Here is a 26,945-nt window from a genome sequence, read left to right as displayed (position 1 = left end):
GGTAATATGAAAGTTGATAAAATGATATGTGTGAGGTGTTGGGTTATAAGCAGAGCTCAATCAATGATAATAGCCGTTCTCATATCATCATTGTTGGTAGACCTATAACTAGCACTTGGGGACTGACTGGATGTCTGGTCATCTGCTATCCAGAATATAATTCTCTCTTATAAAAAAGATAGGCAATTTTTATCCCAGCAGCTAACCATGGGGTTACAACTCAGATATGCAACCTCTGCTTAAGTGGCCTTAAGCAGGGGCGATTTTAGGGGGTCATTTATCGCCCAGTCTCCTGGACTAACACATCAGTTCCTGGCATCTTTAAACTTTTTTTTTTTTTTTTTTTTTTTGGTGGTACGCGGGCCTCTCACTGTTGTGGCCTCTCCCGTTGCAGAGCACAGGCTCCGGACGCGCAGGCTCAGCGGCCATGGCTCACGGGCCCAGCCGCTCCGCGGCATGTGGGATCTTCCCGGACCGGGGCACGAACCCGCGTCCCCTGCATCGGCAGGCGGATCCTCAACCACTGCGCCGCCAGGGAAGCCCCAGTTCCTGGCATCTTTAAGATGAGGCTTTCCATCAGCAGCCATTGAGGTTACCCTATAGGTATTTTACCAGAAAATAAGCATCTAATACATTAACTTATATATTGTTTTACTTCTGAAAGAACTGTTGACACTTTTCAAGTGCTTTCTGACAAGTTTTTTAAAAAACCCACCAAAACGCTCTTTTGAGGAAAATTACTGCAGCCTTGATTTCTGGGGTGTGTGTACATGTGTGCCTATACATATGTTTCTTCCTCTTCTTCTTTACCAGGGATCTAAGAAATTTTGTGCCACTTTCCAAAACAGGACTCAGAAGTAGGTCAGTAAAAGAGCTGTAAAATAGGTCAATTGCCATAAATCTAAGCAGAAGAAGGAAGTGGGGTTCAGCTCCAGAAAGACTGCATGTTTAGATCTCTGGCACCTGCTCTGATAATGCCTAAAGGACCATCTGTGGGGAGGGGGACATCAGATACTCTATTGTACCTTGGCTGACCTCATGCATGTGCTTTTCCAGGTTGGCCACCTCTAGGATGGAGATCATGGGTGCGGTCATCGGGACCAAGCTGGTAGATTTAAGCCCGATGGTCATTAGAAAGCCCACTGTAGGCTTGGGGACAACATGCTGCCTGAGGATGAATAAGCAGGGGACTTTTTTTCCCCCTCTGTGGATAGGTAGGGAAGTAGCTGGCTTTGAATAGCAAAACCATACTTCTGGGTAATGCTTCTGGTATTCCGAGGCACTGCAGCTGGACACAGGATCCAATCCCACATCAGCCCCGCCCAGAGCGATGCTGCAGTTCCCTCTGTGCTGCTGGAAAGGAGCCTAAAGGATTAGGCTGCAGGGATGGCTTTTACCTTACTTCAATGGTCTCCTCTTTAATGACACGTTGCTTCCTTACCACGGTGGCTCATTTTTCCATACAGCACATGAGACTGTCTACATCCTGTCTCAAGAGAGACAGCATTTTCCTGATGGTGCAGGATTTTGCTTTCCCAAGACTAGGTTTTGTAAGGCTTCTTGGCACTCTCCCAGGTGCAAGGGGCTCTCTAATATATGAGATTATGATTTTTAAAAAACCATCACATTTGATTTTGTGACCCAGGCTCTTCCATGTGACTTTCTGAATTATTACCAACACACATTTCTGGTTTTAAATTATTCTGACTCATGCTTTTGTTTTTTCCATTGTTGGCAATATCTCCAAGTAACCACAATCCTTATCCATTGTCTGATTACCAGAACAAAACACAGTTTGAAGTTGTTGGGAGTTTGAAGAGAGTTTTATTTTGTTTCTATTAAATTGAAAATAGTACCAGAAGTAAAAGACTTAGTTAAAAATCGAAGATTTTAGAAAACAAAGCATGTCCTGGTGCAGATTGCTAAGCTCTGTGGAAATCAGATCTAACTTGATTTGCAATGGTAATGGGTCTTAACTGGAATAATTATAGAGGTTATTGGGAGATGCTGGTTATTGGCTGGGAAAGAAATGAAATATTGCCTACTTACCTTCTTAGACCTCAACAATAAATACACATGCAGGGGATCACTGTTCTTGAGCCTGGAGTGGAAAGCCGTATAGAGAGGAAAAGTAGTAAAGACCCAAGTGGGAACGTGGTCACACACTGGTTCATTTATCTACTCAACCAGAAATTGCCGTCCCATCTCTTCGCCAGGCTCGGGGCTGGGCTTGGGCATATCAGGTATAACAGTGAGCCAGTGAAGGAGGCCAGCCGCCAAGGGGCTCCCTGTCTAGTAAGGCGAGCAAGCTTAGACAACAATAAGGCCAGCAGTGGATCCCCAGAACTGTGCAGGCAAAAAGAGGAAGGCCCCCGTTTGTCTGGAGTCATAGAAAAGACAACACAGAGGAAATGGTACCTCTCTGGACCTTGAACAATGAATCAGTTCGTAGAAAGGGGGAGAAGAACATTCTGACGTTGAGAGAAGCATATGGAAAACCGTGCAGGGTCAAACACTTTTCAAATGTTGAGCGGTCCCATGTGGCTGAAGGATGGGGCTGTGTATCAGGGTTGGGAGAAAGATGACGCTAGGAACACTGTGGTCAAATCCCAGATAGTCTTGGATATCCCATGAAGGAGACTCAATATATTACTGAAGGCAATGAGGATCCAGTGAAGGTTGTCAGATGTTCATTTTATTTTTAACTTTTATTTTATATTGGAGTACAGTGGATTAACAATGTTGTGTTACTTTCAGGTGTACAGCAAAGTGATTCAGCCATACATATACATATACCCATTCTTTATCAAATTATTTTCCCATTTAGCTTATTATAGAATATTGAGTAGAGTTCCCTGTGCTATACAGCAGGTCCTTGTTGGTTATCTATTTTGTATATAGTAGTGCGTATATGTTAATCCCAAACTCCTAATTTATCCCTCCCCCCAACTTTTCTCCTTTGGTAATCATAAGATTGTTTTCTATGTCTGTGAGTCTGTTTCTGTTTTGTAAATAAGTTCATTTGTAACATTTTTTTTAGATTCTGCATATAAGTGATATCATATGATACTTTCATTTAAAAATAGAATGACAGCAGCCCAGCTCCAGGAGCCTGTGACTCTCACTGAGGGAGGTACCATGATTCCCCCACCCTGGGGCCCAGGGGCAGGGGTTGGAGGGGTCAGACTCAGAACGGATTTCTGAGGTTGAACGAACAGGAGGTGATAACTTATTAGAAGGATGTGGTTGAGGGAGAGAGAAAGGAAGGGGTCAGATATGACTTGTGTTTTGGGCCAGAATCAGCAGGGAGGAAAGGAGACAGAGGACCCTTGGAGTCAGAAGGACCCAGTGTGCAATCCCAGCTGTACCACTTTCAAGTTTTGCATTTATGGACAAGTCACTTTCCAGAGCCTCTGTTTCCTCTTTTAAAAGAAGAGTAATTAGCAAGATTTGCTGAGGGTTGATGAGATCCTTGAGGCCTGGGGCAAGTAGATGCAGGACAGATGCTGTCTGTTGTGATCATTTTAGGTCTTCTCTGCATCACCGGCTAGGGGCTCATGAGAATGGGGGCCGTTGTCTATCTCTCTAACCTGCACAGGATACAGAAGGAGCTCTGGGGATGTTTGCTCAACTTCTTTTCTTTAGTTTTCAGCCCAGCCGAGGACAAAGAAAGCTGAAAAGTTGCTTGTGAGTATTGCTTCAGAATAGTGGAGGGAAAGGAATGCCAGCAATGCACATACCCAGGCAAGCAGTGGTGTACTTTCCCCACTGCTAGGTGTCGGTAGGCTGATGGTAATGGGGGACCTGCTGATTCAGGATGTGATGGTAATGAAAAATGTCAAATGCCTGGTAACTGCTGAAAAATGAAGTGACAATCAGACCCTAGACCGGAGCTTCCTGCAGGAGGAGCAATGGACCCCAGGCTCTAGAAACTGGAGTTGGCTTTTCTGCCTGAGTCCATCAAGAAGTTAATGGCAGACAAGAGCCCTGCCTGAAAGTGTCCATCAAAGAAGCGTGGGAAGTTGAGGTCCAGGAATTGGACTGAAATAGCTACGGTGAAGAAGCGGGGCCATGCAGGGGATGGATGGACGGACGGAGGGACGGAGGGATGGAGGGCCAAACACGCCGGTATCAGAGTAGCCAGCCTCCCCAGAGCCACCCAGAATTGCTCCTTTGCTCCAAAGAAGAAACCAGTCCAGGCCTCCGAAGAGAATTTAAAAGTCTCAACTACAGAGAGACACGCCCCGCTCTGCCCAATAAACCAGATGCAGGAAACCCACCCTCTGCTTCCCTCGACCCCATGCAGATCCTTCTTGGAGCTCTGCGGGCACATTTGGCCTCCGCAGTTTAAGAGAAATCAAGAAACTGGAGAGGATCCAAAAGAGAGCAAAAAAACATGATTAAAGAGAGTAAGAATAGGACCCAAGAGGCAAGTTAAAGAAATTGGGGTTGATGTGCCTAAAACAGTAAAGACAAAATGGGAACAGCATTCAAATACGTGAAGAGGGGCCGCTGGCCAGTCATTCCCCAATTTCAAGGGCACAGAATGAGAGGCAAATGGCCTAATTTGTCACAGGAGAGATCAGGTAAAGAAGGGTTTCATAAATGTCTGCGTGCCTTGGAGTGGGCTCCCGTGGAGTTATTGTACAATAAGGCTGGCCTCCCCAGGGAGAAAACCTGCTGGAGATGGGGAGGTGTGGAGGCCCTGGCTTGTCTCCAAAGCACTATCCCCCACCCCAAATCCCAGCTCTCCTGGCTTCCGGGAGCCCAGGCATCTTTTCAGATGACAAGTGAGTGGCCACAGCCTGGACAGTGGGAGCATCTTTGCTTTTCTCTGGTGGGTCTCTTCCTCCATGACCTTTCATCACATTTTCTCGTTGATGTGTTCACAATACAGTCAACAGCAAATGCCTGCAAGTCCTTTGGCACCTGGTAAAAAATGTCTTACAACTTCCGGCAGTGGCGGTTTAGATCAGATCACTGCGTGACTGGCCAACCGTGTAGTGAAAATACTCGAGAGAACCTTGTGAAACTCCGTATAGTGCTGGAGAGCTCGCTCTGGTTGTCATCACTGTGGGCATGCTTAGGTGTACTATCCATCACTGTGAGTTCAGTCACTCATTCAACCGTCATCCCTAGAAGGAAGAGAGTCAAGATGTAGGATGAAGCTTATGTGCCTGTCTCCCCTTTCTGCCCCCAAAACACCATACAGAAGACACACGTATCTACAGATAGGATGACAGGGCAATCTGTTAGTAAACCAGGACCCTTGTAAAAGTGAATGGGGGGCACCACTGACCATTATGCTAGGATAGAACTGGGACCTATGGCCACCCTATCTATAACTCTTATTCAAAGCTCAAAGACAAGAAGGGAGGTTCCCTTGGTATTGAAATTATCAGCAATCCTTGGAAGCTAGAAAAAACATAGTAATGGAATGCTTGTTTTATTAAATATGCATTAGTCCTTTATTGCTGAATAACAAACTATCCCCCAGATTAGTGGCTCAAAACAACAAAAAGTCATTATCTCATGCAGTTTCTGTGGGTCAGGAATTCAGGAGCAGTTCAGTTGGATGGGTTTGCCTCCGGGGCTCTCTGGGGGTTGCAGTCAGTTGCTGCCCTGGGCTACAATCATCTGAAAATTCCACCAGGGCTGGAAGATCCACTTTCAAGATGGTGAGCTGATGTGGCCGATGGCTGGAGACCTCAGTTCCTCATTTCATTTCTTCCCCATTGGGCTGCCTGAGTGTCCTCACCGCACAGCAGCTGGTTTCCTCCCACCACCGGTGAGTGATCTGGGTCACTCATGCCTTTCAGGACTTGTCTCCAAACTCACACACAGTCACTTTGGCCCTATTTTATTTATTAGAATGAGTGTCTAAGCCCAGCCTGCATGAAAAGGGAAGGAGATGAACCTTTATTTCTTGAATGAAGGAGGGTCTACAAATATTTGATCATTCTTGTTGTGAGGTATGTTTGTTTTCGAGATTCCTTGTTTGCCTTTCTCCGAGTACTGTCCTTTCATTCTGCCTGTCCTAGTGATGGTGGGAGTGGATGGACCAGTGCAGCCAAGGGGCTATCTGAGCAGCTGGCAACTTGGCCATGTGGCTCTCTGTTCCTCCTGGGTGTTGTCAATCACTTGCGGTACTTCAAATGGGCTCTCTTGGTGGGTAATGTGTTCCGTACCACAGTAGGCAAGTAAGGGGCAGTTGGATGGTCAGCTGACAGGGTGACACAGATAAGTATAGATGGGGGAAGGGAGCCAGCCTAAGTGACCTTCCATGTCCCTTCTAGCTCGAGCATCCTTGAGTCCCTGATCCCCCCCAAGAGCATTCTTCCTTTGGAGTTCAGATGGGCTACTTAAGCACCGGTTCTGTGCAATAATGGAAGCATCAGAGCCAAGAGGGGTTAATCTGTCCAGAGGAGGCTCTTTGGGGGCAAGTTTCTAGAGGTGAAGGCATAATAGGCTCTTGAAGTGAGAAGATCTAAGAAAACAAAAGTGGGCTTCATGTTATTATAGGCTGAGACAATCATGAGTTTCAATCTCCCCAAGAGATGGAATTAAAGCGATTTCCAAGAATCTTAATCATGGGGCGATTGTGTTTGTTTACTTTTGCAGCAAGCCTTGGGAACCGTGCTTGGAGAGATAAAAGCTGTTTTGCGAGCCTGTGTCTGCAGCTCCATCACTAGGTAGAGCGGCAAGGAGGCTGACCCTTCCCTTACAGCAGAAATCAGGAGGGGCTGCCTGTAACGTCCTGCCTTAGGAACATTTGCCTCCATTTTTTCACCTGCTTGGACTCAAAGCAGATTGAGTTAATGTGAGTTTGGGTGAGAAATAAGTGCCCTGTTCATTGTGAATGACCAGGCTGCGGGGCAAAAATAGCTCACAGGAAACGGTATCGCAAAGGGCAATTTTTCTGGAAAGGAAAAGACAACAAGCCATCTATCTGAAATTTTAATGAGCAGACCCTGGCCTCTGACCTCATGCCATTACCCAACAATCCAGTATTGAATGCCATGTCAGCTTCCATTTCCTGCGGGGGCGGAGGCAGAGTTCCCTGCCAGAGGCCGGCCATCTGCCGGACATGGGATCCGCCCTCTGCCTAGCTGGCTGTTACTGAGGGTCATGAAGTCATTATGGATAGAGTGTCAGCCCAGGCTCCTTGCTTCACAGAGATGGTGGATTAGAAGGTTGAGAAACTAGGGCTAGTGGATAGGATTTTCTTCCCTATCTTTCTTTTTTCCCTCTGCATTGACTGTTTTGTTTCATTCAGTCAAAAACAAACCAAGGACAGTCTTGGGGGCACATTTAGCCCTTTGGAGAGAGCTTTGCAGCTTCCAGGTTTTTTTTTTTTTTTTTTAAAAATTGGACTTCTATCGTCAAGAGCTGAATATTAAAGGAGAAAAAGAAATGGACCGTTAGGAGAGACAGTGTATAAAGCCCCCGGTCCAGTGCACAGTGCATATTACTTCCACTAATGAGTAAACAATTTAACCCGTCAGAAAGATTCAAGAGGCCAGCAGCTGGGCTCATCCTAAAGTGAGTCTCCCTCATTGATCTCAAGGGAAACAATTTAAAATGCTCTTGTGCAGTGTCTGAAAGTTCTGTGGAACCGGAGCATCAGAATAGCATCAGAATCACCTGGGTACTCGCTGCAACTGTCCTTCCCAGACCTCTGTAAGAGGGATCGCCAGTGTAAATGCCAGAGCATTTGAATTCTGAACAACCATCAGGAATCCCGTGGCTTGGGGAGGCGTTGTAGCTCATTTAATGCTCACTACCACCTGGGAGGTTTGCATTTTACTTTCACTTAACAGATGCTAAACCTGAAGCTTGGAAATCAGAACTAAAGACACAGGCTGCGTCTGCAAATAGATCTGGTGTGGGCTCTGACCTACTTCTTAGTGCTGTGACCACAGGAAAACTACTTAACCTCTAGACGCTGCAATTTCCTCATCTGGATCTTCAGGATTTTAAAATGAAACAGTGCACGGGAAGCACTCGATCACAATACTCCGATTACATGAATATGTAATAAATAACGTAGTGGTTAACAAACAACCTAATGATTAGGAAAGAGGCCAAGTGAGCAGCTCACACCATTCAATAGTTGTGATTGATCCGTTTGTCCTACCAGACAGAAGAGTCTTTGAAGGCAAGAGGTAGTTCTCATCCGTCTGGTTTCCCAAGTCCCTAACAGAGCGTTGCTAATTGCTGATTGAGCAAATGAATGAACAAAGAAAGGAGAGGCAGAGGGGTGAGTAGTAGGGCTGGATTTAAACTGGGGCTTGGACCCAGGCCTGGCTTCCAGATGGAGTGCTGAGATGTCCTGGCATTGAGAAGGGGGTCCTGGGGCCAGTGCCTCTGGCTTTTGGGTTTATTTTAAAAAAAGGCCTGCACGTTGTTCAGAGGGGCTGAGCTGGTCCTTGGGAACACTGCAGAAACCTGGGGGGTGGGAGGAAGATAGGAGAAAAGCCACTCTGCAGTAAAAAGAGATGGTGAGGAAGAGAGTTCCCTCAGATGCTGTCTAAACACCTCTTGGAAGGGGGCTTCCCTCAGAAATCGGTGAGAGGTCACAGGACAGATTTCTGCAGGTGGTTCTCCCTCCATGCTGCACATGAGAATCACCTGGGGCTTTGGAAACTATTCCGGCTCCGTCCCTGGCTGGAGATTCTGATTAACCTGAGTGGCGGTGTTAATATTTCCCTAGCCCTTAGGGTTCTGCTAGGTTATGGTGGTTCCACAAGGTGGGGGCCACCCATCCTCGACCCCTCCTGTAGTCTGTGTAGCCCTCTCCTTGCTGCTTCCCGCGGTCTCGGAGAGGGCAAGTCCCGTTGTTAAAATTGCTATTACGTCTCTTTGAGGCCTTCCTAGGCAGAAGAGGAGGAGACCGCCAAGAACTAGGACTGGGAGGTAAGGCCCTCCATTCACTTCACTGGTATTTCCCAAACACCGGGTGGCCCCCGGCCCCGCGGCCTGTAGAGGCTCATTTCAAGGGCGTGGGAGGGCACCTGGGACTCTGTATTCTTAACAGACAAACGCAGACGTTTCTCACGATCAGGAGAGTCTGGGGAGAATCGCGCTTTTATTTTTGGGTCCTGCCATGGAGGAGAAACTTGATCCAGTCTATCAACGTAAAACCTAAAGCAGGGCATCTAAAGCAGAATGCCCAGACGTCGCGTGCCTGCAGGTCCAAGTTCATTCTCTCGCACGAGATATCCGTTTGGGGGCTTAGGAGACGGGGCCCGGGGACGCCCTCCTGGGCGGCGGACAGCCTTGCCGACCTGCTACCCGCGTTCCGGGAGCGAGCAGCCGAGTCATCATTTCCAGCCTCAGACTGGAAAGCTGGACGGTGCAGCCGCGTGTGCTCTTGGCAGCCGGGCGCCTGGGGCCCCGCGGCCACATCATCCCGGGGCGGGGATGTGTGCGCTCCGGACGCCCGCGCCGCCACCGAGCCACGTCTGTGCCGCCGCCGGGGCGCGCGGCCCGGGAGGCGCCCTGCCCCGAGCCGCCCCGGGGGTGGGCCAGAGCCGGCTCTGGGCGGGACCCTGGCGGGGGCCCCTGACCGGTCTCTAGGACCCGCGGGACGCCGCGGGCGGGCGGGCGGGGGTGCGGGGGAGACCATAATTTGTTCCGTGGTGATGAGAACGGTGACTGTTGGCTGTGGGTCCATTTCACAGGCCTGCCTCCTCGCCCTAACGATCTTCCTCGTCCCCGGGCCAACTCGGACAGTTTGCTCGTTTATTGCAACGGTCAAGGCTGGCTCGTGCTAGAACAGCGTGCGCGCGCGCACACACACACGCACACACACACGCGCCGGGGAAAACTTTTTTAAAAAAATGAAAGCCTAGACTAGCTCTTCAGCGGCCGGGCGCTGCGCGAGGGGTTCGGAGTTGACTCCCCGCAGCAGGAAGTCCCTCGGGCCGCGACGCCCGGCCCCCTCTCGGCGCCCGCGGGGGATGGTGCAGCGCCTGCCGCCCGGCCCCGAGAGCTGCTGCTGCACGGAAGGCCGGCGACGATGGCAGCGCGCCCGCTGCCTGCGCCCCCCGCCCGCGCCCTCCTGCTCGCCCTGGCCGGGGCTCTGCTGGCGCCGCGCGCGGCCCGAGGTAAGTCGCCGAGCCCAGGCGGCTCCCCGCCGGTCCCCCGCTGTCCCCTCCCGCCCGCTGGGGACTCGCCCTCCGGGGGCACCACGCGCCGCACTGGGGGGGACGCCGAGTGGCGGGATTGTCCCGCGACCCGGCGCGCGGGGACGCAGCTGCGGAGCCCCCGGGCTCGGGCTCCCGGCTCGGAGGGGACCCCCGCCCCCCCCCGGCCCCCACCCCAGGTGCCAATTCCCGGGGGAAGGAGGGAGCACTTGGCTCCGGGCCTGGAAGCCGCCAGCGCGTAGCCCGGGTGGCCCAGCCACGGGGCCGCTGCCGCGTGTCCTCCCATCTCGGGGATCATTTGCCAGGGTATCTGTCTTGACAGTTACACGTGTCGCCCGGGATGATGCGCGTTGGGTCGTCTTACCCTGTCCCTTAGTGAATCCCCCCATCTCTGACTGGTCAGCCCTCCATGAGGTTTCCTGTGCACCCCTGCTCCCCCTCGGATACACTTGGGGGGACGCATAGTAACCGCGCAGGTGAGCCATCCCCGTGCCCGCAGGTGTGCCTGCGGCGTTCCACGGCTCTCTCCATTTTAAAAATGGACTCTCTTGCCTACTTGTTTAATTTTCTTTCCCTCTCTTTCTAATTCCGGATACCTGCGTAGTTGTCAGTGGCGGCTAGATTTGAGCAGAATCTTTGTTTCCCGCCACTCCGTCAGGTTCTCAGCTAAATAATCGCTTAAATCAACCTTGTGTAAAGCGACAGCTCATTTCCACGTTAAGCCGAAGTGTGGCTATTATAGCTGTTTTATAGATCTAGGTTTTCCCGAGTTGTATCCCCTTAGATGGGTACCTGTGGATCTTTTCTTTTTGCTCAATGAGAACTCAAACAGCAGGTGCCTTTTTAAAAATTCGGAAGCTTCTGCCGGTCGCCGTCACCGCCACCGCCGTCTTTCTGCCGCTAGAGGCGCTGTCGACCTACCAATGAAAGACTTGCCTTGGCCTCCAGCTCTAAATTTCTGTGATTCTGTGTAACAGGCATTATTTTTCAACAGCTGGCCTCAATCGCGAACCGTTACCACCTTATGGTACGTTTAATTTTGTCATTGCCACTGCTGCCCTCCACACCACCCCACCTCCATACCCCACCGCATCTACTGTAATGTGGCTAAAACCCAGATCTCGATAAAATCCACACGGCAATGAAGACCAATTTGGGAATTAATGATTAAGTAAAAAGATTGCTCAAAGGAAGGAAGAAGCAATGAGAATGCCAAGAAAGAATACTGCTGACTGTTTAGTTAGAAAACTCTGACCTGCAAGTGAAAATAATAGTTGTCAAAAATGTTTTGAAAGACTTTTGTACAAATGGGTCCTTTCGAGTATTTATTGAGAAAGAACTTTTAAAAACCTGAAACAATCTCAAAGTGTGCCCGAGGTGGCCTTGGACTTGACACATGCTGTGTACACATAAACGGAAGTCCACTGAGCATGAACAATACTTTTTTTTTAAGAGGAAAATGTTTACTAAATCAAGCTAATAATGGGAAATTATTTCATGGAGGAAGGACTTCTTATTTTATGACTGCAGCTTTGGTAGAGGTAGTTTTTCCTTAGGATGGATATGACTCCAAATAGAAAGCCGGTTAAGCCTAATCACTTAGAATGGGTTACATGCTGTGATATCCCAGGATATCTGCTTGCTTATCCTTGGATTCTCGGTATCGAGTTTTAAATCAATCAGTGCACCAAATCACAGCATATAACGAAACATTTCTTTGTGTTGGCAAGAAAAAGGGAGGAATTACTACTTGTTTAAGACAGAGCATATTTTGGGGTTTGTCTCTCTGCATGTTACCCTTCATTGGCATCTCAGCTCTAACAGGTCCAAAACAGAACCCTAGATCCCAAACTCTCTACTCCTGAATCCATTTTCCACCCCGTGCCCCCATCTTTCCAACTGGGTAATAACATCCTCTGCCTTTTCCAGATGCCTCATGCAAATGCTTAGAAAGTCATCCTGAGTCTCTCCTTTCCCTCCACAAGCCACCAGCCTCCAAAATGTATTCTCATCTACCCACTTCCCCCTGTTTCAAGTGGGCCTTCCCCAGCCTCGGCCGCTTTTTTTCCCGCTTCTTTTGATCTCTTCTGCAGAGCCTCTTATCCCTAGTGTAGTAGCCTCCTAACTCATCTGCTGGCTTCCCCTCTTGTCCCTGCTCAATGTACTCTTCCCAGCACCACAGCCAAAGTCATCAGTCTCAGTCATGAGTTGGATCATGCTGGTTTCCTGTTTAAAACTCTCCAGTGGCTTCCTAGGGCTCTTAAGAAAATCCAAACCTCAGTATAACGTATTTCCTGTTTTCCTCTGTTATCTCCTTTCTCACCACTCTCTCCCATGCTCACGACTCCATCCACACTGGCTTCTCTTCTTTCTGACTTTCCAGTATAATACCGCCATAATAAAAAACCAATATTTAATGTTTGTACCATGAAGCAAATATTGCTTATGGTTGAGCCACACAGTGTTCTGTAATTCCATTTCACACCTCTTTCAACTTTTTGTTTTTCCTAGAGCTAATCATTGCTTTGTTTTTGTTTTTGCTTTTTTTTTTTTTTTTTTTTTTTACTGTTTTGCTTTGTTTCTTGTGTACCAATCTCTACCTCCAAACTCTCTGGGAGAATTGGTAAACTTCCAATATGATCAAACACATCAGGTAATCTATTCACTATTTATTTTTCTTGGTATTATCTCTCTTGGAGCCCTTTTCTTCCTGCTCCAGTGTGAACTGGTTACTTTTTAGGCTTGCATGTCAAGTGTTGTCTCAGGACTACTCTCTTGCCAAGATGCTGGAAACTCCTCTTACATCCTTCCTGTGTTGGATCGCCTGTTTTCTGAGCACCATAACTTTCTTTTTTTAGTTTATGCCTTATTTTTGTGGAGCACATCTTCTAGTAACTTCCTAAAAGGGCATGTGGGAGATAACTTTTTTTGATAACTTGTTAGGAATGATTAAATACTTTCCATTGCAAGTAACAGAAAACCTGACCACAGTAAGTCCCGTACATACGAACAAGTTCCGTTTCGCGACTGCGTTCGTAAGTCCAATTTGTTCATAAGTCCAACAAAGTTAGCCTAGGTACCCAACTAACACGATGGGCTATATAGTACCATACTGTAATAGGTTTATAATACTTTTCACACAAATAATACTTTAAAAAATAAATACAAAATATGAAGAAAACATTTTTAATCTTACAGTACAGTCCCTTGAAAAGTACAGTAGTACAGTACAACAGCTGGCATCCAGGGGCTGGCATCGAGTGAACAGGCAAGGAGAGTTACTGACTGGAGGAGGGAGAGGAGGTGGGAGATGGTAGAGCTGAAGGATTGTCAGCAATAGGAGACGAAGGGCGAGCTGCAGTTTCACTCACGCCTGACGTTAGTGGAACCCACGTTCGTGTCTTTGAAAGTTCGCAGCTTGAAGGTTCAGGTGTAGGGGACTTTTTTAATCTTTACATCCCAAGCGTTTGTGAAGTAAGCGGTGTCGTAGCTGGTGTAGTGGGTCAGTGATACTACTAGGGACCCGAGCTTTCACTTTTGCTTGTGTCTCTGCCATACTTACATGTTGGCTTTTGCTTTTATGCTTAATGCCTCATGGTCTTATGATAGCTGCTGTGCATTTTGGCATTATATCTGCATTCTAGGCCGTAATAAGGCAAAAGAGGCAAAAAGCAGAGTCAGCAAATCTATCTTATTGGGAAAATAAAAGTATTTCCAGAAACCTTTGTAGCAGATTTTCTCTTGGCCAGACTGTGACACAGGGCCACTGCTTGCTGCATGGGAAGATAGAAAAGTAAATAATTTTAGTTGTATACTTTGGTGTTTCAATCGAAACAGTTTTATGAGTAAGAAAGAAGTTTAGAATGTGTGTCTTGCATGCAAATATATATATGCAAATCAGCAATTTTATACATATAAATATATACACACACACACACATATATGTATTTCACCCCGGATATATATATTAAAGGTGGTAATATATATCACCTTTGATTGTTAGTTTATTTAGGAATAAAATTTCAAGATGGAAATCATATTTCCTCAGTATTTTTTTTTTTTTTTTCCGTACGCGGGCCTCTCACTGTTGTGGCCTCTCCCGTTGCGGAGCACAGGCTCCGGACGCACAGGCTCAGCGGCCATGGCTCACGGGTCCCAGCTGCTCCGTGGCATATGGGATCCTCCCGGATCGGGGCACGAACCCGCGTCCCCTGCACTGGCAGGCGGACTCCCAACCACTGCGCCACCAGGGAAGCCCCATATTTCCTCAGTATTTTACAAGGCATTCCTTCATTGTCTCTATGCCCATTGCCACTTGGGAAGTTGATAGCATGGTGATTGTTAATCCTTTATATGTAGTCTGTTTTCTTTCTCAAGCTTTTCTCATCTTCTCTTAATCCCCAGTACTTTTACATTTCATGATAATGTGCTTTAGCTAAGCTCTTATCAGTAGTGGTGCTGGGACTTTCTGTTTGAACTTCCATGCTGTGAAGTTCTAGTGTACTTTCTTTTATTATTTCTTCAGTGATTTCTTCCTCACCGTTTTTGTCATGCTTTTTCTGAAACTGCTCTTAGCTGAATGTCCCAACTTCCTGAAAACATCCTCTAATTGTCTTCTTTGTTCAACTTTCTGGGAGAGTTTGTTTAATTTCACTTTCCAACCCTGCTACTCAAGTTGTTTATTTCTGCTACTACATATTTAATTTCCAAGAAATGTTTCTTGTTCCATGAATATTCCTTTTTTAAAATAAGGTTCTGTTCATATATATATATATATATATAAAATGGATGTAAGGTTTTGGTGAACTCTTGGCATGCATTAACTTTTACTTTTTAAACATTGTTTAGCTGACTTTATTCTCACTATCAGCTCTCAGATCCTCCCCCACTCCTGTTTGTTATAGTCTCTGGCTTTCTTCAAATGTCTGTATTTTGGCTGTCTGTTTATATTTAACAATGAGACACTAAAATGCTGATTGAAACTTCTGTGTGCTTCAAAGACGGGCTTAGTAACTGGTCATCCTTCACTGGGTTGGGGGACCTCCATACATCACTGACTGTCTTTTTCGTAGGCTGGTCAGTTTCCCCAAAGAAGAATTTTGCAGCCTCCTGCTGAGGACCTAAGCCACTTCTTCACTCTCAGCTATGCCGGGCATCCTCGTGTACAGAATTTCTCTGCTTTAGTGTCTGCAGAAAATACATCTCCTGTCTGATGAAGTGGGAGGGGCAGTCACCTAGCTGTGCTGGCTTTGCAAGGGACCTACAGCTCTAACTTTTCCTTGGACGGTCTTTCAGCCCAGCCTGTACTGACCATCAGAGGTGCCCAGTGCCTCCCATCTCCAAGTCTTTACAAGGTTCTCCTCATCTGTCTCACCTTCTAGATGGCTTCTCTCTTCTCCAGGCAACAGGTTTCCAGTTCTCTCTCCTCTGCTGAGTAGGTAACCACTTGTCTTACCTCTTCTAAAGCCTTGTTGCTTTCTCTTACCTGTTGCTATTTTCTCTCCAATTCTTTGTTTTTCTAAAATTATTTTTATGTTATTATTTATATTGTAGGCTTTCAGGAGGGAGCGCAGATAAACACCTGTGAGTCTGCCATAAACATTTAAAAGTCAGCCCAGGCTTTTACACGGCACTCTGTACACAGACGTGGGTTTTTTTTCCCCCTCTCTCACATGTCATTTGGCTTTTTCTATTCCTTCCTTGTGGAAACAAAAATTACATCCATTTTTAAATGTTTCAAAACTTTCTTTTAAAAATCTATAAATACTCAAAGTCAACATATACCTAATTGGATAGATGTTGCAGCTGTGGAAGCTGTAAGGATTTTTTTTTTTTTTTTCCTGAGGAATGCAACTACATCATCTAAAGAAGCTAAGCATATTTCTTTCTGGTGTAGATGATGCTGTAATGAATTCATTACAGTTGCAAAAAAAATTTTTTTTTTTTGTATCAGAGTATGTTCCAGAGGCCTCTTAAAGCTAAACTGTTCCCGCACTATCTATGATTTATAAAGACAGGTGTGAGAAACATCTTCAGATGTTCCTTCTGTACCAAATGGCTAGGCCTATAGTCCTTTGGCTGCGTGCCCACTGAAAGCTGTATGAAACAGCTCTGCAATGTGTGCAGTCCTTTAATTGTCAGCTCTCTGGGTTTGAGAAAGTGAAGTTGATATAATCTATTCGGAATGTTCTGGGAAATAGTTTCTGTGCACTTGTAGTAGCTGTTTCTTTATGTGTGTTTCTGTAGTATTTTATGAAACCTGAAGTTTTCATACCAGCACACGGTTACTTAAAAAGGCAGTTGTTGAGTGCTTTGGTGCCAGGAGCTATTGCAAGATCTTTGCATGCACTATCTCATTCAGTCCTTGGGGAAGAATCTTGCCGTTGGTCCTGTTATTGCCCTCACTCTACAGAGGAGGAAACCATGGCTTCGGATGGTTGAGTGTCTGCTAAGTGGCCGATGCAGGGCCATCTCTAGGCGCTCTCATGACGGGGACCAGGTCTTAGCCTAGGCGTAGTAAATATTTTGTCATCTATATACTTTATCTTTGAAATAACTATAATGTTTATAGCAATGAGATTGTAACGTAGTTTGCTTTGAAACGGAATGATAATGCGGTTCAAATGAACTTTACTTGCCAGTTGAAATGTGTGCCTTGAATATCATGCTTTCTGACAGGCTGCCATTTCAGTCCTTATATTTACCCCAGCTCATTCTTCATCCTGGTGTCTTGTGCTTTATTTAATGTTCAGTATACCTTGCCTCCAATCGATCGATGAGATGAAGAAGCCAAATAATTCAGCATCATATTGATATTTTTTATCCTTTAAGCTTTTATGTCATCCCCAGGTGACACTAAGAGCTCAGTTTCTAGGCAACTGCTTAAATAATTGGGCAACCTCATTGGATTAACTCTGGACCTTCTGTCTGTCCTGGAAACATTGGCCTCCCTGATCCCTTTAGATGATCCATTCTTAGAACTGTTGTTGGTGTACCCTGGCATCTTCTCTTGGCAGGGTGTGGTAAATACTGGCCTGTGGTTTGACCAAAAGATTCCTTGTTTTGTGTTTTGCTATATTTGTGATTAAAGCCAGGATGGGATGGAGCATTTCTCATGAGATCTATGTTCACATGGATCTGAATGTCATCAGAGAACCTGCTTTTACTTTCTTAAATCCTGGGGGTTTGGTGGTGTTCTCGGGAACCTGCATCAGAACTCAAGAGTCTAGGTTATACCTTAAAATGCAGCTGCACTTTGGTTGATGGAATACATGTATTCCTGAAATGAGGCAAGCTAAGCAAAATTTCTAAACTGAAATAATGTATTCAGCCAATTTCAGTATAATTTGAGATATGATCATGGAAAAGAATTTTGGCCCCATTATCCATTCCTTCACAAAATGTGAAATATTGTAAAAGTTGAAAAAAAGACATAGAATAAGTTACATATCCATACTGTTGCCAACCAAGTTTTACTACAGACGCTTCAGAATTTTTAAAATTTAAAGATGTTAAAGGTTAAAGCTTATTTGCAATCACTCCTGATTCTCTCCAGCCATCTAGTTCTTCACCTTCTTTCTGAAAAGACAACCACTATTCTGAAATTGGTTGGTAGAATATATATGTATGTGTTTATAAATATATCTCTAATCAATATTTGATATTATTTATGTATTAAATATTATATAAATGGTACCCTACCATATACAACAGACTTCTTCAACTTGCTTTATTTATTTTTTTATATTTTTGGCTGCATTGGGTCTTCATTGGTGCACGCGGGCTTTCTCTAGTTCCAGTGAGCGGGGGCTACTCTTGGTTGCGATGTGCAGGCTTCTCATTGTGGTGGCTTCTCTTGTTGCGGAGCATGGGCTCTAGGCATGCGGGCTTCAGTAGTTGTGGCACACGGGCTTAGTTGCTCTGCGGCATGTGGGATCTTCCTGGACCAGGGCTCGAACCTGTGTCCCCCGCATTGGCAGGCAAATTCTTCATCACTGCGCCACCAGGGAGGTCCTGCAACTCACTTTTCTAAAAATCAGTGTGTTTTTAAAGACTTATTCTTACTGATACATGTGCTTGCTTCATTCCTTTTAATTGAATGGTTAAACCATAAATTGTACACTCCTGTGTGGATAAATATCTGTTTTCCCCTACTTTTTGATATTGCACTGGTGCAAGGATACTTGTACCTATCTCCTCATATACAGGGCGTGAGCTCTAAGGAAGCTGTTACAGATGAATGGCTGAATCGGAGGGTAAGCCGGTTTTCTACTTTGATATACATTGCTACTTTGCTTTCTAGATTGGTTGCACCCGTTTTCATGCCTACTTGTTAGAGAGTTCTGGTTATCCACATTTTTGCCAATACTTGGCACTTTCAGACTTTTAAATGTTGCCAAACTGGATGTGAAATATTTCATTGTTTTTATTGGTATTTTCCTGATTCCTAAAGACTTTCAGACTTTTCTTAAGAAATGTGTTTATATTGTTCTTTATGTTTCTTCTTTGGATCACTTATTATTTGCCCATTTTTTCTAAGTGTGGTTTAAGACATCCTTCTCTCTTTCCTGAGCTCCAAAAGAGATTTTTATAATTTCTTCTAGATTTTAACTTTTTGCTGTTCACTTTTAGTCTAACTGGAACTTATTTTTATTTGTTGTATGAGGACATGGTCTGTTTTGCCTCATATAGATAAGATAACCAACCATCCTGGTAACATTTATTGAATCCTTTCCTCCTCCTGATAAACACCGAGTCTAGACAGATATGCTTCTGGGTTCCTTGTTCTGCTGGACTATTTTTTTTATCCTATTTTCAGTACCATACTATTTTCAGTATTCTGTACTATAACGAGTCTTACATATTTAGATTGGTTGGTATATGGTGGTATAGGGGGCAGACAGTGGGGTCAGCTTGGCGTGGTTTGCATATCAGCTCTGTCACCTACTGATATGTGACCTTGGGAAGGTGAGTGACCAGCCTGTGTTGTTAGGACTTTCGCAGTTTCAATACTGAAAATCCTACATCTCAGGACCCCTCAGAGCTGGGAAAACCATGATGGTTGGTCACCCTAAACCGCAGTCAAATTATGAAAACTCTTTGTTCCCCAGTTACTCCCTTTATGAAATGGTGATAATAATAGTATCTGGGGGCTTCCCTGGTGGCGCAGTGGTTGGGAGTCTGCCTGCTGATGCAGGGGACGCGGGTTCGTGCCCCAGTCTGGGAGGATCCCACCTGCCGCGGAGCGGCTGGGCCCGTGAGCCATGGCCGCTGAGCCTGTGCTCCGCAGCGGGAGAGGCCACAGCAGTGAGAGGCCCGCATACCGCAAAAAAAAAAAAATAATAATAATAAAAAAAATAATAATAGTATCTGCCCCCATGGGGGGATGTGAGGAAGATTAAATGAGATGATACATGGAAAGTGCTTTGAACAGGGCCTGGCCCATGCTAAGTGCTCAAAAAGATTAATTTCCTCTTCCTGTCTCCCTTCCTCTCCTTTATAGAATTGTCTTGAGTGTTCTTGAAGTGCTAGTATCTCATATGAACTTTAGAATTTCCTTGCTAAGTTCTCCAAAATACTCAGTGGGAACTTACAGATTAATTTGGGGAGACTTGACATTCCCATGACATCAAAGTTTTTCCTGCCATAAATGTGGTCGTTTCTTTATATGTTTTCTTTAATTTTATTCAGTAAGTTAAAAAATTTTCTGAAGTTCTTGCACATCTTTGTAAGATATGTTTCAAGGTACTCTAAGTACTTACTAGATTCACTGTTATTCTGAATGGCATCACTATTTTTTTTAATTAAGAAATTTTACTACAGCAAATTTTAAACATATGCAAAAGTTGACAGACTGGTATAATGAACACTCATGTGTCTATTACTCAGCTTCAACAAGTACCAGCTCATGGCTATTCTTGTTTTATCTGTGGAATTATGTCTTTTTAAAAAGTTCTAATTGATATTTTCTTTTTCAGTATAAATAAATGTTCCTGATTTTTTTACTTTTTTGAATTCGGCAACCATGCTTGAGTTTTTAAATAAATGTATTTATTTATTTTGGGGTGTGTTGGGTCTTCGTTTCTGTGAGAGAGCTTTCCCTAGTTGCCGCGAGCGGGGGCCACTCTTCATCACGGTGCGTGGGCCTCTTCACTATTGCAGCCTCTCTTGTTGCGGAGCACAGGCTCCAGACGCACAGGCTCAATAGTTGTGGCTCACGGGCCCAGTTGCTCCGCAGCATGTGGGATCTTCCCAGACCAGGGCTCAAACTCCTGTCCCCTGCATTGGCAGGCAGATTCTCAACCACTGCGCCACCAGGGAAGCCCCATGCTTGATTTTTATTAGTTCTAATTGTTTGTAGACTAACTTCATAGAAATTCTAATTATCATCTAAAATGATGGTAATTTTTGTTTTTTCCTTTACAGTTCTTTTACATTCTACCTCTTTTATTTCTTTTCTTTCATTGGCTAGCACCTCCACTACAATGATAAACAAAAGTGGTGATTACAAATGTCTTTAGGTTTTTTTCCCCCAACTTTAACGAGAATAGCTTTTCACCATTGATTAAGATGCTTACTGCAAAATTTTGCTATGTATTCATCTAATCTTTTTTTAATATAAACTAAGAACATTTCTCTATACTGCTAGTTTGCTAAACTGTTTTCTTTTTAACATATAAACATGGTTGTTTAATTTTTTAAAAAAACTTTTCCTCAGCATATGTTGGTATGATTAGTTGTTCATTTGTTGGGTTTTTTTCCCCTCCTCTATTCCATTAGTAGTGTAGTGAATTATATTAATAGATTTTATGTTGTTAAACCATCCTTGAATTCTTAGAATAAATCTTCCATGATTTGGGTGCATTTTTAAAATACAGTGTTGGATCCCATTTACTAAAATTTTATTTAGGATTTTAGCCCCTGTAGGACAATGTTGATAACCATCATTAGTCTTTAATTTTCCTTTCTCCAAATATCTTTTAGTTTTCATTTCAAAGCTTTACTATTAGCCTCAGAAAGTGAGTTAGGGAGTTTTAGTTACATCCTTTTCTATTCCTAGGACAGCTTAGGTATAAGAGGTTATTTTTTCCTTAACAGTCGTTGAAACTTGACTTAATATCATCAAAGCATGGTGTTTTTTCATCAGAAATCTGATAGTTGATTTAATCTCCTCAAGGGTTATAGTGCTAGTCATATTATCTCTTTCTGAAATAATTTTGCTGCATTTTTCTTTTGTTGATCTTTTATTTTTGTTTTCTATTTCATTAATTTCTGTCCCTTTCTTCTACTTTCTTGGGGTTTATACTGTTATTCTGTTTCTCACTTCTTCTGAAAGCTCTTTCATTTAAGCTGAACTTTTCCCTCCAATTACTGCTTTCATTGTTTTGCTGTTAGGTTTGTGTTATCATCATGGCCAAAATCATCTATACCTTGCATTATGATTTTTTGAGTGCGAAGTTATTTAGACATATGTTTTGATTGGTATGTATGTGAGAGAGTGTGTGTGTTTTGCTTTCTAAATGGTTGGGTAAGATGAGTTATCTTTGTTGTTGATATCTGATTTTATTACACTGGTGTCAAAGAAAATGATCTGTGTCCTATTGACTCTCATGCATTTGAAATTTTCCTTATGAGCTAATACATGGTAAATTTTTATAAAAATTACACGTGTGTTTAAAAATAATGTATATGCTCTAAGTATTGGGTATAGGGTTCTAGATATGTCAATTAGATTAAGCTTGTTAACTGATGTCATATCATATATTATGACTAACATTTCTCGTTCAGTATTTCTGTGTCTAAGAGAGGTTTTAAGAATCTAATATAATCATGGATTTTCCATTTCTCCTTGTAATTCTATCAGTTTTTGCATCATACATTTTGAGGCTAGTTTGTTGGGTCTGTTCAACTGTGTACATCTCCAGATGTGTCCAAGACAAATATTACTGTATCAGTGTTCTTTGGGTTAATATTTTTCTGGTATGCCTTTTCCTATCTTTTTACTTTCAAATTTTCCATGTCATTATCTTTCACATATGCCTATTATAAACAAAATATGCCTAGATTTAAAAACTTTATAATTGCTGTCTCTTGACTCACTAGGTCCATCCCTTCATGTGTATTTGTGACCTTTGATGTTTTTGAACTCATCTTCCATTTTGTTCTCTATTTACTAAAAGTTTACTGAATTTTGCTATTTTTAGGCACCTTTTTTTTTCTGTCTCCTTTTATATTGCTGAAGGATTATTTACACCTACTTCTCTCCAGCTCTGTTAATTTAGAGGTTATATATCCGGTTTCCACAATTTAGTAGTACCGTTAAAGTTCAAACGTTGCGCTTCAAGTAACAAAGTGTAAAGGTAGCCAGTGACTCTGGCCACCTCGCAAATACCACCACTGGCCAAGAATGCTTCCGTGTCTTTCATCGTCTCTCCCATTTATTATTATTGCTGTCTAGCATTTTAGTCTACCACTTTGAAGCACATCTCTCATCAAAAAAATAAAGTGGGGTGGTGGTAGACTTTGCTTTTGTTTTTAGTAGTGCAGGCTTATTTTGGTTTATCCAATGTAACCAGTGCCTTTTTTTTCCATCATGGCTTCTTGCAAACCTCTTCTGTCTCTTGGATTCAGTTTGCTTTTTATCAAAATCATGTTGCCTTGAAGGTCTGTGAATAGCAAATGCTCTGTATTTGTTTGACTGGAAAATGCTTGTTTTATCTTTTTCTTAAATGTTAGCTTAGCTATATACAGAATTCTAGGTTGACAGTTACTGTCCTTTAGCAGGTATTACTTATGGTATGCTGGCCTCTACTGTCACTGTTGAGACGTCTTTAGTTTAATGATTGTTCTTTTGCACTAGACCTGCCTTTTTATCTGGTTCCTTTTAAGGTTGTCTTTTGTTTGTTTGTGGTTCTGTAGTTTTATTATCATGTTTTTTGATATGGACTCATTTTTAATTTATGTATACCTTACCTTGCCATGCTTCTTATATCCAATCAAATATAGAAAGTTCTTAGTCATTATCTCTTCAATGACTGTCTTGCCCTTATTTTCTCTATATCTCCTTTGGAACTTTTTTATATGTAATTGGATCTTATCATTCAGTCATGCTGTTTCTCTTTGTCTCTTTATCACTCTGCTTTACATTCTGGGTGATGTCTCCCAATCTAGATTCCATTTCATAATTCTCTCTTGAGCTGTGTCTAGGTTGCTGTTTTAAACAGTCTATGGACTTACTTTGCAATTTCCAGTGCCTTTAATTTTTCATTTATAGAAGCTTAATTTTGTTCTTTTTTAAACCTGATAGATCATTAAAAATATTGTCCTTTTACTATCTCCCATTATGGCTTCTGTGTTTTCTTCTACATCTTTAAAACTTTGGGATGCATATGTTGTTACCCCTCTTAGATTATTCTGTTGTCTTTAGTTCTTAGGGTGCTGAATCTGTATTGTCATAAATTATCTCTTCTAATGCCTTGCAATTTTGAATTGTGAACTCATTTTCAGCTTTTTCCTTTCCACCACTAGCCCCTCCATGAGCGTCCTATGCACCTGGGATTGTGAAAGTTCCAGCAGAGCAGAGTTTTACTTATGATAGGTGTTTCAAGGGTTTTACTCATCTGAGGCCGGTTTTTATGTTAATTCCTCGTCTTGGGAATCTTACACCACATAGTTATTGTAATTTTGGTCTCCACACCCATGTGGAGGCTTGAAGTTTTGATTTCTGTCAGGAGACTGCCTAACTCTCACCAGCAGTCTGGGTAAACACAGCCACTTTGCAGTTTCCCTGGGGCATTTGGTAGAGTTTTTCTAGCCCCTTGAACTTGGAAGGGCAGTCCTGCAGAATACTGGCTTTCTGCAAGGATCTCAGCTCCAGTTTCCCATCTCGTGTGTTCCACATCATACCTCCTGTCATTAAAATTACAGCTCCTAGACTGAAGGCCTGTATCTACTGCGTCTCCTAGATTTCCACGGTGTTGGCAGTGTTTGAATGCGCTGGCTCTGAATTCCTTTTTATTTATGTGTCCTGGTAATTTCCTTTCCTTTCTTTCTAGTTTAGTTATGTATGTACTATAAAAATGTCACATTTTATTTAGCACTTTTTATGTGTTTGCAGTGGGAAGGTTTTCTATCTGCATCAGGTCAGTTCACCACCACGCTTTCGGAACTGGAAGTCCCCAACATTGATTCTTTGATTCTCTAAGTCAGTATATTTGCCTGCTGTCATCCTGGATTTGTACCAGGGGCTAAGGATATGATGGTGAGAAAAACAGATGCAGACCTTCACCCCCTGGCATGTGGAGTGAGTGGATCCTAAGGATGTACAGAAGATGAGCTGAACCCACCCAGTACCCTGATTCTTGGCTTCCAATTCTGCTCCAAAAGCTCGGTCAGAAGAGCGAGTCAGCTGCCCTCCGGCTGGTATGTTAGTCTTTGCCTTGGCAGCTGCAGGGGTGAGATGTGCTGATGATGGGGCCAAGCTGGGCTTTGGGGGTGAAGCCATCAGCTGTTCCCTTCTCCCTCTGGCGGAGGCAAAATGAGAACAGCTGGGAAACAAGGCCGGCACACCCTCCCAGAAGCCATTCCTCTGCCAGCGCAGGTGTCAACAGAATTCCATTCATATGAGCCTTCCAGGAGCGTATATCAAATTTGTTCCATGCTTTAAAATTCTGATACAGAGAGTGGATTGTATAATGGGGTGAGCTGATGATTGAAACCCTCATCTGTATGCCTCTGTACCTTTTGGAATGAGTAATATGATCCCATAGAGATTGATGACTCTGCTGATTTATCTAGAAAAATCAGAGGCCTGATTTGTCATGTAAATTTGGACGTGTCAGATTTTGTCTACTCAGTTCATTAAGTTTTGTTTCCAATTTCTTGGTAGGGAAAGTCTTATTCAGTTGTAATAGATGGTCCTCCTGAAACTTCCTCTCAAAGCTGACACACGTTTCAGTCTCTTTTCCTTGTCTCTGCTCACCCTTAAAGTACTTTTTAACCCTCAACACAACTGAGGGCCATGCTGTTGGTTACAGAGGCCCAGTAAGAAAGTGATTCCAACAAGGATGGCAGAAGGGACTGGCTAGGATGTAGTTTGAAAAGCCAAGTCAGGACAGCCGTCGAAAGCACAAAAGATCCCTAAGAGAAGCTTCTGCTTCTCTTATGGGCATAAATGGCATCAAATAATGAGATTTCTTTGACCTACCTCCCCTGATGTCACTTCCATGTGGATTTCACGTGTTCTCCTGCTGTGGCAATGAAATTGAAAGCTCTCTGGGATCTTGGCCAGAATTCTGGAGTGAGAAGGCCTGGCTCTGAGTTCTGACTTGGCCTCTTTGTAGCTGTGTGACCTTGAGGAACCTACGCAATCTTTCTGAACTTCAGTTTCCTTATTCGTCAAAGAAGAGTAAGGAGACAGCCTATCTCACTGGGTTGCAGAGACCATTGAAGGGAAATGTTGGAAAAAGCATTCTGTAATTTATTTATTTTTTGAAATTTTAATTGGAGTATAGTTGCTCTCCAATGCTATGTTAGTTCCTACTGTACAGCAAAGTGAATCAGCTATACATGTATGTATATCCCCTCGTTTTTGGATTCCCTTCCCATTTAGGTCACCACATAGCATTGAGTTCCCTGTGCTATACAGTAGGGTCTCATTAGTTGTCTATTTTATACATAGTAGCAATTGTGTATATAAAGCATTTTGTAATTTAAAGTCTGCCCTTTAGATTGTGGGGCACGTGTTCCCCCTGGTCCTTCAGTGATGTGGATTTGCTCTCCTGTCTTGGGAGGCATGCATTTCTCAACATCAGCCACCTTCCCCTCCTGCTCTTGGCAGATGGGTGTACAAGTTAACCCCAAAGGTCAACAGAGGTTTGGGAGAGCCGGACATTTTTGCTCCTTTTCTTCCCACCTTAAATCTCATGTTTCATTCTTTGCTTTTATTGACCTTGGGTTAGGGCATCTCTTTGTTAACAAGGACCATTTGAGATTGCCTTAATAGTGTCAACTCTTGCAAATATCATTTAGTCACGGCAGACAACATGTGTGTTAGTTTCCTACTTCTCTATTGTATGGGGCACATTATGGGTGGGACATCAGGGTTGGAGAAGGAGACCCAGGCCAGGGTCATTTTCCCAGCTCCCCCCCCTCCCCCGCCAGCTTCTTGGCTTCTCGAGAAAGGGGTTTGGGAGGAGAACTAAGAGTAGAATTGCAAGGAAAATAAAATTGAACATGCTCATCGGGGTGCTGGGTAGGTGTTAATAAGAATTGCTGTAGGGATAGAAAGGAATCTTTCACCTTTTATGGGGGAAGCATAGATGTACGCTCTTAACTTCTGTGTGGATTACCACTTAGAGTATGTGATTACAGCAGTGCAGCCAGTGAGAGGCTCTGCATCCTTGTGGTTCCAGTGAATGCAAATTTAGAACATTCCAGAATCCGACAGAAATGTTCCACCAAGGCTGAATGGTGTTATTTTCCCAATTTATAGAAAAAAATAAGTCAATGGAAAGATATTTCCCCCCACTGCCAAGATTGTTTATCTCCATAATCTTTCTTAAACGGTTGGTTCCAGCTACCATCTCCCCTGAGTTACAAAGAAGCAAATGCATTTTCAAAAATGTCCACTCAGTCTTAGTTCAACATATTATCAGACAACACCCAAGGGCTCCTGGTTACAGTTTTACCTTTGTGCCTGAATAACAATCATAGTTCCTTATGGTAATTGCTCATACTTTGAGGACAGAATTAAGGGATTCCATACAGGCGTTTTTGCTTTTGTGGTTTCTGTATACT

The 26,945-nt window shown here is 43.8% G+C and overlaps 1 protein-coding gene across 1 annotated transcript in view; it reads left to right on the top strand.

Moving 5' to 3' along the window:
* Positions 1 to 9,660: 9,660 nt before the first annotated feature.
* ADAM12 (ADAM metallopeptidase domain 12) overlaps positions 9,661 to 26,945 on the top strand; it is a 387,388-nt gene continuing 370,103 nt past the window's right edge. Inside the window, exon 1 of the mRNA XM_004265717.3 lies at positions 9,661 to 10,109. Coding sequence (XP_004265765.1) covers positions 10,022 to 10,109 — 88 coding nt within the window. The 5' untranslated portion in view covers positions 9,661 to 10,021. The remainder of the gene's footprint in view (positions 10,110 to 26,945) is intronic.

This window comes from Orcinus orca, chromosome 14 (assembly GCF_937001465.1).
Source record: "Orcinus orca chromosome 14, mOrcOrc1.1, whole genome shotgun sequence".
NCBI classification, from domain to species: Eukaryota; Metazoa; Chordata; class Mammalia; order Artiodactyla; family Delphinidae; genus Orcinus; species Orcinus orca.
This window is presented reverse-complemented; position numbering and strand designations above follow the sequence as displayed.